The sequence below is a fragment of the Dama dama genome, chromosome 33 (assembly GCF_033118175.1).
Source record: "Dama dama isolate Ldn47 chromosome 33, ASM3311817v1, whole genome shotgun sequence".
Classification (NCBI taxonomy): domain Eukaryota; kingdom Metazoa; phylum Chordata; class Mammalia; order Artiodactyla; family Cervidae; genus Dama; species Dama dama.
The window spans coordinates 60,073,168-60,086,342 of record NC_083713.1 but is presented as its reverse complement, the minus strand read 5'-3'; the positions used below and the strand labels follow the sequence as shown (position 1 = coordinate 60,086,342).

At 40.7% G+C, this 13,175-nt stretch overlaps 1 protein-coding gene across 1 annotated transcript; it reads right to left on the bottom strand.

The window, feature by feature from the left end:
- Nucleotides 1-4,229: 4,229 nt before the first annotated feature.
- Nucleotides 4,230-12,928, bottom strand: LOC133051015 (syncytin-2-like). Its single transcript, XM_061135392.1, has 2 exons — nt 11,677-12,928; nt 4,230-4,285 (listed from the first exon to the last, which is right to left on the bottom strand). Exons 1-2 carry the CDS (start codon nt 12,926-12,928, stop codon nt 4,230-4,232), a joined length of 1,308 nt encoding a protein of 435 aa, XP_060991375.1.
- Nucleotides 12,929-13,175: the final 247 nt, after the last annotated feature.

The window sequence follows — 13,175 nt, the reverse complement described above, 5'->3', positions numbered from 1 at the left end:
TAATTTTTTTTAGGGGTCTCTGGTTGGAGCAGAGGGTTGCTTGAGTGAGTTTAGAAGGTGGCATCTGTTTAAGTAACAGATGTCAGTGTCACTGAGGTGCTATGTTCTCACTTTTTATATATGGGGAAATTGCTGCTGAAAGAGTTTTATTGCCTTTATGCAAATGAAAATACCATATTCTTCTCCTTAAAGGGTTCTTCTTCCTGATGTGAATACACAACAACCATAAAGGACCTCAACCTCATCCATTTTTTTTTATATTTTGGAATATGATACTTTCTTATGAACTATCAATTATGCATGAAATGAGGTTTGGAATTGCAGACGTACTTACTCTTATTTAAAGAGGCCTCTCTGGGTTGAAGCAAATTGAGTAGGGGTGAGAGATGGCGCTGACCTCTCACCAGCTGCAGCATCAACAGAGACCAAACCTGGAGAGACACCTGTACCCACTCAACTCCTCTAAGAGCTGGGAGGAAGGATTACCTGATGTTGAACTTGATTTGGTTGGTTGTCAGTTTATAGAAATCTCTTTGCTCTTCTTACTTTCCAAGAGAGATGGGGAAGAGTAGAATCATACAGAAACACCCTAGTTGACACATGGGATTTCCCTGGGGGCTCAGATGGTAAAGAGTCTGCCAGCAATGCAGGATACCTGAAAACTCAGCAGTGGCCACAGGACTGGAAAAGTTCAGTTTTCATTCCAATTCCAAAGAAAGGAAAAGCTGAAGAATGATTAAACTAATACACAATTGTACTCATTTCACATGCTAGCAAGGTAATACTCAAAATCCTTCAAGCTAGGCTTCAGCAGAAACTCCAGATGTACAAGCTGGATTTGGAAAGGGCAGAGAAATCAGAGATCAAATTGCCAACATTCATTGGATCATATAGAAAGCAAGAGAATCCCAGAAAAATCATCTACTTCTGCTTCACTGACTATGCTAAAGCCTTTGATTGTGTGGGTCACAACAAACTGTGGAAAATTCCTAAAGAGACTGGGAATACCAGACCACCACCTGTCTCCTAAGAAACCTGTATGCAGGTCAAGAAGCAACAATTAGAATCAGACATGCCACAATGGACTGGTTGTTGGGAAAGGAGTATTTCAAGGCTGTATACTGTCACCCTGCTTATTTAACTTATATGCAGGGTACATGACAGTTGCTCCTTGAAAGGAAAGCTATGACAAACCTAGACAGCATATTAAAAGGCAGAGACATCATTTGTTGACAAAGATCCATATAGTCAAAGCTATGGTTTTCCCAGTAGTCATGTACAAATGTGAGAGTTGGATCATACAGAAGGCTGAGCACTGAAGAATTGATGCTTTCGAATTGTAGTACTGGACAAGACTCCTGAGAGTCCCTTGGATTGCAAGATCAAACTAGTCCATCCTACAGGAAATCAACCCTGTATATTCATTGGAAGGACTGATACTAAAGCTGAGGAGCCAATGTTCTGGCCACCCGAGTTGGCAAAAAACCAACTCCCTGGAAAATACCCTGATGCTGGGAAAAAACTGAGGGTAGGAGGAGAAGGAGGTGACAGAGGATAAGACGGTTGGATAGGATCAATGACTCAACAGAGTTTGAGCAGACTCTGGGAGATATTAAAGGACAGAGAAGCCTGACACACTGCAGTCATGGGGTCACAAAGAGTCAGACATGACTTACCAACTGAACACATAGAATGAACCATCATAAATAAAACAGGAAGCATGCATAAACAATTGCATTTCTGTTGCATCCTGAAGGATGGTGGTTAACCTCAAACAAAGCACTTGGGCAACTGTTTGAAGTGCAAACTGAACTATTCATCTTATTCACAAATGCCACTCTTACTTGAAAGTACAAAAGAGAGGCAAACTGTGGCTATTCCGATCTGGGTATTTGGGAAATATCATGAAAGTGAGTAAATCTATCACTTCAAAGAAAATGACTGACAGTATTTGTTGCCAGTGATAAAATTCAAGTTTTCAAGTAGAAATTTAAATTTTGAAAAGCCTGTATCCATCACCATGAGCTTGCCAGCTTCTTAACAGTTAAAGGCTTTTCTAATAGGCTTGGTGGTGCTACAAATAAACGTGATTTTTTGATATTGAATGATGAAATGTGTGAACATCTGAAAAGCTATGAACCAATATTTTCCAATGTCTGATGTTACAGAATCATGCATGATAAAATAATCCACTCAACATGCAAGATGATGAGAAAGAAAAATGGAGCTGGAGGAATCAGGCTCCCTGACTTCACACTATACTACAAGGCTACAGTAATCAAAATGCAAGCTGAGATAATGGGTTGTAATGTAAGGGAGTCAAGAAAAGTTCACTGAAATGGTTTCAGATTTCAAACACAGTTTTAAGAAACTACTACTTGCTGAATTTTGGTGTACCATCAAAAAAAGAGTATTTACACTGATCTACAAAGGCAAGTAAAGTTCTCCTTACTCTTCCAACTACATGTCTATCTGAGGACAGAATTTCTTCATATATTTCTGCAAAACAACAGACAACAGATTGAATGTAGAAGCAGAAATGGGAATCCAGCTATCTTCTATTAAGCCAAATATCAACAAGATTTATACTCACAGGGGTAGGTCTTCAGATATAATTGAGTTGATTGGTTATTAAAACAAACCTATAAGACTTTTTCCCAAATTATTTTATTGTGGACAATTATAGAAATTAAAGTGACTTTAGGGGCTCATTGGAGTCTCATATCTTCCAAGAGCAGTTGATACTACACCCATGGAATAATGTAGTTGTGGTAAACCAAATATTCCCAGGTAGCAGCAACCTGGTCCTAGTGAGGACAAATGAACTTTAAGGCCCGACCAGATTCATTCAGCCCCACCTGAACACTTCAGAACCTCAGCATACCCTTTTCTGGTCCTGCATGTCTCCCATCACACTAGTGTTTCTGAAACCATCAGAGGGTTTTTCATGTACATTTGTGAATCAGTTAGTCCATTGGGAGTCTTGCCCTGTTCCTCGTAGCTCAAGCAAGAGCCAATATTGTGCATGCTGTCTCTCAGGCTACTTAAAACAAGAGGGGGTTAATGTTGATGTCATTAAGTTGCATTTGTCAACACTGCTGTGAGAAGGCTGAGAAGATGCTCTTTTTCTAGAAAATGGGACTGCAGTGAGCAGGGACCTTCCTGTTTTCCTATGAGCCATGAAATAGGAAGAAACCTGCTTCTGAAGGCCATGGCAGAGAGGGAAGGGGCAGGGATGGGGAAGGTGACATAAAAGTAGCTTCTGAGGAAAACTGGACACTGGTGGAGAAGAGAGATGAAGTCTAGCTTAGCACATGGTGGCAGGTGAAGGATGTTAGGGAGGTGATGAGGTAAGGTGCTGAGCTGGTGCAAAGGGCACAGCTATGTTAGAAGTCTAGTTTGTGAAAATGCTCTGGTAGCATAAAACTGGTCAAAGAAAAAGTGACTCCCATGACTTCAAGATGTCCCCAAAGTGTGAAGGATGTGACCCAAAGGCATAATGCTTCTCCCTTACTCAAGACTTCTAAGGCATGACCATTCCCTCCTATTTTGCTTCACATAACCAGATAATTACAACAATGACTGTTTCATGAGTGTCATCTTTCAGAGAGAAGCATTGTCTTAACTCAGTGGGATACACTTAAAATTAGAAATTTAAGAGTCAGGTTTGAGGTTGGCAAGAATTTCAGAATCCTCACAGCTGAGAACAGCCACAAACCCCTCATTCTGAAGCAATTGCCTGATCTGAAGATTGAGCTGTTTCCCCTCAATTTCTTTTCTTCGTTTTAAAAATCACATTTGGAAGAAAGAATCTTCTAAAGAAACAGAATCTCAGAAAACACTCCTCCAGCCCCTTTGTCCCTCAAACTGTCTACACATATTTGTGCATAACAAACTTGAATATTTCCAGAAACACAACATTCATTATGAAGATAAGTATGACTGAAAGCTTTTATAATTAAAATTATTTTTAATTACATATACTGAAATGTATCTACATTATTGTAGACAAGTATGATTTGGTGGCCAGTTTTCAGAGACTATTACCAAACTTCAGTGAGGCTGTTTGAATTGAAGGAGGGAGAATATATCAGAAAGGTTCATGACAATATGAAAAAATCAGTATTAGAGCAACACCTGATATGAAGGCAGATGTGCAGGCTTTGTCTAAAAATTATGAAGCTCAAGCATCATTTCTGTAGGACCTTAGCAACTTATTTGTGGGAAAATTATTTATAGATATCATCATAGTGGCCATCACTAGTCCAGTGATCTCCCAGGAAACCTAAAAATCAGAAAGGGGCATCAGAGGAGCTGAGCAGAATGCCAATTAAGGCATCTGGAGATTTTGTTGTCGATCCCAAGACCAGAATCAAAAACTTCAAGACATACTAAACACATGAGTGTAGACAGAGATGGAGAGAAAACCCAGACCCTCTCCCTCGTCATCACCTCAACTCCACTCCAGTCACATCCCCAGCAAGACAGCCCCTCAGTCTTGCCTGGATATTACAGAGGCAGAAGCAACAGGGCAGAGTAGAAAGCAAAGTTAAATGGGTATGATGCCATGAGAAGTGTAAAAACCCACCCCAGGGCAGTCATGGCGAGGGGTGTGACTGTACCTGGAGTCGGGGCAGAAACTCAAGGTGAGGGGGCAGGTGCTTCCTTCTTAAATCACGCCCAGATCACATTTCCTCCAATCTGACTTCACAGATAGATGTCTCAGGTCACTCCAGATCATAGATAGCACGTAGATTCTCCTGGTATGCTGCCACCAGGAGGTGGCTAACATACCTGGCATTCTGATTTGCAACATATTTAAAGAGAAAATGTGGGTTGTGGGGGAGATCAGATCCTAATTCACTTATACTATCTGCCATGGGCATGACAAGGGAGACTGCAACATATGTGATATATTGACCACTGCTCCACCTGTTTCCAGACAGCCTGCTAAATGTGTGACTACCTCTTCCTTCCACATGCTCAGGTTCTAAGGTCACCTTGATGCTTGACGGCATTGCCTGCTGTGAGAGAGAGTGGCATATGTACGACAATTCTTGGCAGGGCATTTCTATCTTTTCCTGTCTTTCCATTTCTAGAAGACATGAGGGATTCAAATCTCCACGTTCATTATTCTCACAATCCTTTTCACGGGTACTGTTCCCAGAATAATTTCCGTAAGACTCCGACAGAAATACCTTCTATCTCAGTATTCTCCCAAATAAGTGACAGAGACAAAAACAACTCTTTGTGAGACAGCAAGGTCTCGGTGGGACTGTTCCCCCAGGCCACTTACATCCTTATGATAGTTCAAATGAAATGATACCCAAATAACCTCTTTATTTGTTCTCTGTCCTTGACTAGCCACCAGAATGGGAGCCGTTTTTCAGGAAACCAAAGTTAAAAATTGTTTGTTCCCTCTATTTATATTGCATTTTAATGTAATTGGTTGCTTGCCCCCATTTGTTTCAGGGTGGTGGCACAGCTCAGGGGCCTGGTGATGATAAAGTAGATGAAGAGGAAGAGAGAAAGAGAGCACACACATGAAAAATCCCATCAGCAATACTTTCTCTTATTTATAGTGACAACACTGAGCAAAATATAAAAATATATTTAGGGAGATGACAGCTTTGTTGCTTCTTGATCACAAACTAGCACTTAGGAGTTCACATCTGTGAGCAGATAAAAAGGGCTGCATCTCAGTAAACCAGGGTGAGGAAAAAGGAGAGAGAGAAGTCAAGAGACGGGCAGTCTGTCCTAGACAAAACCAGTACAAGGACCACTGCAGCAGTAAGCTAAATAGAAGGAGGATCCTCGGGTTCAAGTTCATGGGAGCTCTGAACTGGAGGTGGATGGCGACCTTGTACCATTCATAAATTAGAATGACAGGAAGGCAAGAAGTCCTTAGACTTGCCTTCTAGTGCCAGGATTTATATTTGATAAATAAAACACTTAGTCTTCAATATAACTCACATCAAAATAGGAGAGGGGAAAAGGGTGCCTGAAAATGTTTGAGACATTATTTATTCCTGTATTAAGCAGAGGCAGGCAACTTATAAACAGACCCATGTTTGAACAATCCAACATTAGTGAACTCTGGGCTAAGCTTCATCGATGCAACGATGAAGATACAAACCCTGCTCTCAAGAAACTTGCTGCAGTGGAACCCAAAAGTTGATTTGGAAGTTGGTGTGAAACTTATGATGCCTTCTCCATAGAGACTGTAATCAATATGGTATTTGGTTTTCAGCCCCCACTTGCTTTGTTCTTTGCATATTGTTCCAATAGGGCTACTTCAACCCTTCTTTCGTAGCAGTTTGTTTGTTTATTTTTTCCCTATGGTGGGAAAAAATATTTTGTGCATCCATCTAGGATACAAGAAACACTTTTCTGAAAGAATCCATTCAAATAACTGACTTCCCTGGTGTGAAGTCATCTGAAAAGGGAGAAGAGCAGGGAGAGTTGGAGGGCAGAAGGCTCCCCACCTGCAAAGTGACCCCTCCCTCCTTCTGCGAGCATCTGATCCTATCAGCTCTGATTTTGTCTGATAACATCTCACCATTACTATAGACAGTTTCTCTGTTCTGTCCTTGCTATCCATACCCTACTTTACCACTGAGGCCCCAGGAAAGCCCAACTGGAGGATAATAATGGTGTGTATTTTTATAATAAACTCTCAAATACTTATTATAAATCAAAGAGACAACTATCTACAAGTGAAAAATCAGGCATGATGGGAACCAAGTTAAAACTACAAGCTATATCGGGGTTTATAAGCTGCGTTTGTGTGGAAGTGACTCCTCACCTGAATCCTATGTGCTTTCTTTACTCACTAACCTGGACTTGTTTCTCTTCAACTCTTCTCCCAATATACGAAACTGAGTGATGACACATATAAGCAACATTTACTTCCTTAGAAATAGTATAACAACATCAGAGCTACCTAAATAAAGAACTGTAATCAAATATACAATATTGAGTTATAATCTTAATGAAAACCTTAAGTGACCTTTAAAAAAACTAGAAACCTTCACTGTAGAGCTTAAAACAATTCTTGAAATAAATGAAAAAGAATAAAGTCTTAGTTCTGTGACATAATGCTGAAGAAATTGTAAAAATATAAAATTCTACCAAATTAATTTGCATGCTTGGTGTAATTCCAACAAAATATAAAAGTTTGCATTTACATAAAGAGTCGAAATGTTATCTGAATGAGTCAACAAGACAGTCAATGTTGTTTTTAAAAGAAGAGCACTCAATTCCAGAAAAATAAATGACCCAATCAAAAAATGGGCCAAAGAACTAAACAGACATTTCTCCAAAGAAGACATACAGATGGCTAACAAACACATGAAAAGATGCTCAACATCACTCATTATCAGAGAAATGCAAATCAAAACCACAATGAGGTACCATTACACGCCAGTCAGGATGGCTGCTATCCAAAAGTCTACAAGCAATAAATGCTGGAGAGGGTGTGGAGAAAAGGGAACCCTCTTACACTGTTGGTGGGAATGCAAACTAGTACAGCCGCTATGGAAAACAGTGTGGAGATTTCTTAAAAAACTGGAAATAGAACTGCCATATGACCCAGCAATCCCACTTCTGGGCATACACACTGAGGAAACCAGATCTGAAAGAGACACGTGCACCCCAATGTTCATCGCAGCACTGTTTATAATAGCCAGGACATGGAAGCAACCTAGATGCCCATCAGCAGACGAATGGATAAGGAAGCTGTGGTACATATACACCATGGAATATTACTCAGCCATTAAAAAGAATTCATTTGAACCAGTCCTAATGAGATGGATGAAGCTGGAGCCCATTATACAGAGTGAAGTAAGCCAGAAAGATAAAGAACATTACAGCATACTAACACATATATATGGAATTTAGAAAGATGGTAATGATAACCCTATATGCAAAACAGAAAAAGAGACACAGAAGTACAGAACAGACTTTTGAACTCTGTGGGAGAAGGTGAGGGAGGGATGTTGCGAAAGAACAGCATGTATATTATCTATGGTGAAACAGGTCACCAGACCAGGTGGGATGCATGAGACAAGTGCTCGGGCCTGGTGCACTGGGAAGACCCAGAGGAATCGGGTGGAGAGGGAGGTGGGAGGGGGGATGGGGATGGGGAATATGTGTAAATCTATTGCTGATTCATGTCAATGTATGACAAAACCCACTGAAAAAGTAAATAAATAAATTAAAAAAAAAAGAAGAGCACTAATGAGAAACTCATTTTGCCTAATCACACCACGTGGTAATGCCATAATAATTTTTCATAGAATGGTGTCAGTGCAAAATTGAACCAGTAGATTAGAATAGAACAAATGCCCAAGAAACGTATGTTAGTCTATGGAGGATTTGGCATGTGGAAACTGATAAAATGAATGAGCAATGCTTGACTAGGCATGAAGACAGGAAACAAGTAAAATCCCTACTTTGGTACCCCAAATTCCAGGTGGCTTAGGAGTTAAAGTAATAATAAAATTCTATCAGAATAGGAGAAAAAGAATATCAATAATTATGTGATCTCAAACCAAAGAAGAACTTTCAACACATAAATATGATAAAAAGAAACCATAGCCAGAACTATCAATAAACCTGATTACCTGAAAATGAAAAGTTCTGTGTCATATATAAATTTATGACAAAAGACACATTGGGAAAAATATTTGAAAGATTCATGATAAATGATAGAAGCCATCAATCTATAATACACTCATACAAATTGATTAAATGAAAGAAATCCTTAAATCCAATAGAAAAACGGTCAAAACAACAGCAAGCAATTCTGAGAAAAATAAATGTCCAATATATATACAAAAATGCTCAGCTTCACCAATAATACCATAAATATGCATTCAACAGCAAAAATAATGTCCCTCACCCATAAGAATGCTAGAGGTAAAAAATATGTCTCACTCAACACTTGGGAAATGTAAAGCATGTAAACTGGTATGATCTCTAATGAAAAACGATGTGTCATTATGCTCAGAATGCCATAAAAATTCTTTTCTTTTGCTGTATTATTCCGTCTGAAGACACATTCTGAAACTATAATCAGATACATATTTGATCTATTATGACATATCACAATATAAGTTTAATGTAAATAAAAGAACTCTAAATATCCAGCAATCAGGAGATTTGCAATTATTATACATCCACACAAAGCAATACATAGAGTCACTAAATCATGTTTGCAAAGAATATCTGATAATATGAAGTGCTCATAAAGTGTCAAAAGGAAATCAAGCACAATACAAAGTGGGAAAAGAAGGTACAATAACAGTTATCGTTTCCAATGTTAAACTATTATCCTATTGTACCATTAAACTATTAAAATATAGCTACTGTATAATAATATAAACCATGGTTCGCATATTCAGGGTACTTCCATGTACGTCACCCATGTGATTCTTATTTGGTAGGAAGAAAGGGGAAGTATTGCCTGCTTTCTTGGGTGGCTGATAATAAAGATTCAAAGCTGAAGTTTTATCATCATAGTCTCTGTTCTTATTTCTCCTAATGCTGGTGATGTAGACAAAAAACTACTTAAAATAATTACAGGATATGTCAATTTTCTGAAACTGTTCTTGAGTTCCTCACACCATTAAATAAATACAAGGAAGCATATTTTCTGAGTAGCTAGTACAAGCTAGGCTTCTCTGTGAGCACAGAGATCCACTGGTGGACGAGAATGAGAGGTTTGCTTCCCTTATGATGAAACACCAAGGAAAAGAGTGGGCAAACAACAACCACAAAAATTACACAAATAGTTACTGTTTCAGGCCTAAGTGATAAGAAGAAAATAAAGAGAGTGTCCTGGTGGAGCATCAGGGTTTGTGGAGTAGTGGGAGCAGGGGTTTTACTCATGTGGTCACGGAAAACTTCCAGGAAGAGGAAACAACTTGAGTAGAGACAAATGATGAGAATGAGACAGCCGTGGGAAGACCAGGGAAAGGCAAGTTCTGGCAAAGGGAACAGCATGTCAGAGGTCCCTGAGGCAAGAAAGAGCTTCATGAGAAACCTAGTGTGTTAATCCAGGCTCCTCAAAGAAACAAATAGGACAGATACACACACACAGAGACACACACATATATCTGTATATATATTATACATTCTAAGGAATTGGCTCATATAATTATCGAGGCTAAGAAGTTCCAAGATGTGCAGCTGGCAAACTGGAAACACAAGAGAGTCAGATATTAACCTCATCCAGAAACACCCTCACAGAGTCACCCAAAATAATGTTTGACCAAATGCCTGGACACCCTGTGGCCCAATCAAGTTGATACATGAAATTAACCATCAGACCCAGTGAGTCTGAAATAAGGTGTGCAAGGAGGAGACAGCATGAGATGAGTTTGGAAAAAATACTGGGGTCAGATCATTCTGGGTTGTGTAGGCAGCAGCATAGAATAGATCATAAATAACATCCATGTATGTCCTACTGGAAGGCATTCAGAGGAAGCAAAACTAAAACTGACCAAACACTTAGAGGAAGTAGGAATTATAAGGACAGAGAGGTGCGGAAGAGTATAGTGTTAACTAGAACAATAAGATGATGATACAAAGCAGATTTATATTCTGAGCATCAGATATGAAAGGCCTATTGTTCCTTCAGTTATTCCATTCACTGGAGAGGGGGTGGGGCTGAACTAACTTTTGCAAACAGTGTTTGTATTTTAATTACCATTTTAAGGATATTCAGGTATAATTAGTGTTAAACTCATTTTTAGAATCCCCATTTTTTCCTTTACCATACTACCTACGTTTTATGATATAAAGAACTCAGGAACAGTTCCAGATAATTGACACACACCATCTAAGTAAAAAGTGTTGCAGGAAGGGGGACCCCCTTCCAGGGTCTGAAACTGGGCTCTTGTCTAACACTCGGAAAAGAATTGTCCGAGGAGACACGTGCTGACAAAGCAAGAGATTTTATTGGGAAAGGGCACCCGGGTGGAGAGCAGGAGGGTAAGGGAACCCAGGAGAACTGCTCTGCCGCGTGGCTCGCAGTCTTGGGTTTTATGGTGATGGGATTAGTTTCCGGGTGGTCTTTGGCCAATCATTCTAATTCAGAGTCTTTCCTGGTGGCGCACGCATCGCTCAGCCAAGATGGATGCTAGCAGGAGGGATTCTGGGAAGTGGACGGACAGGTAGTGTCTCCTCTCGATCTTTCCCGAACTCTTCCGGCTGGTGGTGGCCTATTAGTTCCGTATTCCTTATCAGGATCTCCTGCCATAAAACAACTCATGCAAATGGTTACTGTGGTACCTGACCAGGGTGGGCGGTTTCAATCAGTGTGCTTCCCCTAACAACTCCCCCCTGAGAGACTTCATACTCAAGATGCTTCTTGGGAATTGGGGCGGAGGTCTCTTTCTTCTGTAACTTCTTCCTGCTGTGTCGGGGCGTAGGCCTGCCTAGCAGAGCAGAAGTCTCTCTCTACCTGATCTAAGTTGGGGTGTTTTATATTTGAAACCAGCTCCCACCCTTGTAGTAACATCAATTTGGCCTGGAACTGCTGGAGTCTGCTGGAGATAAACTTTGTAAGGAGTTGGAGTATACAAGGGCCAAATAGGAGGCCTAATAGGATAGTTATCACTGGACCCATGAATGGTAAGAGCCAAGAAGGGAAAGAAGGAGAACTCCATACACCTGTTGAACTTAAATCCCGGATCTTTGTAGCCTGTTCCAAAAGCCCCTTGATATCTTTTTGGACCTGCCCAGACTGGTTATAATAAAAACAGCATTCTTTTTTTAGATATAGACAAGTGCCTCCCTGTTTTGCAGTCAATAAGTCTAGGGCCCGACGATTTTGTAGGACCATTGCGGCTAGGGAGTCTAACTGGGATTGTAGGCATTGGAGGGTCTTCGCTGTTTTTTCTATGGATACAGCAGTGTCGGTAGAAAGCTGCTGAAATTTATGTAAAGAAGTTCCCCCCACGGCAACTCCTGTTAAACCAGCAGTCAGTCCTAATGCCAGGAAAATAGGGGTAAGTATTACCGCACGACGTATCCTCTGGTTGGTATATACTGGTAGAGGCAAGGAGGTATTACTCCAGGCCAGATCTATGTGGGGCGTAACATACCCTAGGGAGCAAGTTCCTGACCAAAAAGGTGGTAGGGATAAATAAGCTTTATCCCCACATATGAAATAGACACCATGACTAGGTTTAAGTTGGGCAGCAAAATGGGTTTGCCAAAGAGGAACAGGATTTTTATCTGCCTTACAACTGGAACATGGCATAATGGAACAGGGGCAGTCTTTTAGCAGCTGGGAGGAGACTGTCACCCCACTTGCTGCAAAACCGGCAGCAGTGAGGGCATTTAGAAACAGATTTAAGTGTTGTGAGGCATCCTGGGTTTTGTCCTCAAGGTAGAGAGTATTTCGTTTGGGCTCCCACCATAGGGTTAGGTTTTTAGGGGTGGGTACCCCTACAAGGGAATAACAGGGGTCAGAGTTGCCCGTCCGGTTTAGAAACCAGGACGAACGGGTGTGGTTCTTTGGTCGTCCAGAACAGAACATGGATTTTTGAGACTGGTTAATGGCATCTGAGGAGAGCCTCATGTTTGGGGATAGGTATAGTGTGTCGGTTCTGCCAGAACCTCTAGTTTTTAAACTTTGGGCTAAATCGTAATACCCTAGTGAAATTTTTAGGTCCCGGTTTTTCTCATTAGTTTCAACAGTGAAGGTCACCCCACATTGTGAGTCATCTAGATTTTCAACTGACACCCCTGTTAGGGAGTGGCTTTTTAGACAGATAGGGAAGGTCACTTGAGGGATGTTAGTCAAGAGAGAAAATAAGGGCTCAGGTGGGATTGCAGATGTCATCGAGGGGGTAAATAGAGACAGTTGTTGCTGGTACCAAGGCATGAAGTTTTTTTCCCCTTTTTCCCAAAAGGCCATACTACGTCCAGATGGGGTGCGCTGAGTAACAGCCCGTAGCTCAGCTGGAAGGGTGGGCCATTGATACCCTGGGATAGGTTGGACATATCCCCAACTTTTGCCATTAATGCAGATCCAGCATGGGCTGGTTAAGTTGAGAAGCAGTGTGGTTTGCAAGTGTATATGCCTCGTTTAGGGAGAGATCAATAGCCACACAGGGAGATATAATTAGAAAGAGGAAGAACATCATATGATGCATTTTACTTAT